General features: G+C 35.6%; 1 protein-coding gene across 1 annotated transcript in view; it reads left to right on the top strand.

Moving 5' to 3' along the window:
* The window catches only part of LOC119581783 (exportin-4-like), a 27,938-nt gene extending 27,151 nt beyond the window's left edge, over positions 1-787 (top strand). Inside the window, exon 23 of the mRNA XM_037929912.1 lies at positions 380-787. Within this exon, the coding sequence (XP_037785840.1) occupies positions 380-574 (195 nt within the window). The 3' untranslated portion in view covers positions 575-787. The remainder of the gene's footprint in view (positions 1-379) is intronic.

Raw genomic sequence — 787 nt, 5'->3', positions numbered from 1 at the left:
TAATGATTCAAAATGAGCATTCCCATTATAGGATGTGCTTCACAAAAATCTCAGAATTCAGAAGGAATTGAGAGAGAGTTGCTGGTCCAACATATCAAAAGGAGGAAACAGTTTTGAGAAATTTTCATTAATCCTTAACAAGTGACACCTCCAATACAGTTTTCTGGCATTATGTACTGTATTATGCCACCTGCTACTGATCTGTTATAAAGGGAACTGATAGGTTCAGACCATAGGAAATTATGTCTTTCTATGATGATGCTAACAAGAGCATTTCCATATCGAAAGGATTATAAAACAATAACCTAAAGTATCATCCTGATATCCTGATTTTCTGTTCACAGACACTTCTTAATATGAAATTTGTGTTCTTACTCAGGTTGACTATCAAGACTTGGTTCAGGCCCTACTGCACAGCCAGTCTGACCAGACCACTGGGCAGCGTCTGGCTGAAGCCTTCACGCAGCTGACAGCCAACGTTGAGCTCTCAGCCGACCGCATCAATCGGATCAAGTTTAGAGACAACTTTGAGAAGTTCATAGCAAACGTGAGAGGGTTTTTACTCGTCAAATAATTGACAATAATGAGAAATTGTGATTAATTATTTTATATATATAAATAGTTATGCATTTTTTGGTCTCTTTTTTTTTTCAAACATTAGAAATATTATATGTACATAAGCATAATCATCTGTTTAAACCCATGACCTATTTACATGTTCATCACTTTCCCATATTTTATTTATTTAAGACAAGATGAATCTCTGTTGATTTGTACGACAGAAAGC

The sequence above is a fragment of the Penaeus monodon genome, chromosome 15 (assembly GCF_015228065.2).
Source record: "Penaeus monodon isolate SGIC_2016 chromosome 15, NSTDA_Pmon_1, whole genome shotgun sequence".
In the NCBI taxonomy this organism is placed as follows: domain Eukaryota; kingdom Metazoa; phylum Arthropoda; class Malacostraca; order Decapoda; family Penaeidae; genus Penaeus; species Penaeus monodon.
This window is presented reverse-complemented; position numbering and strand designations above follow the sequence as displayed.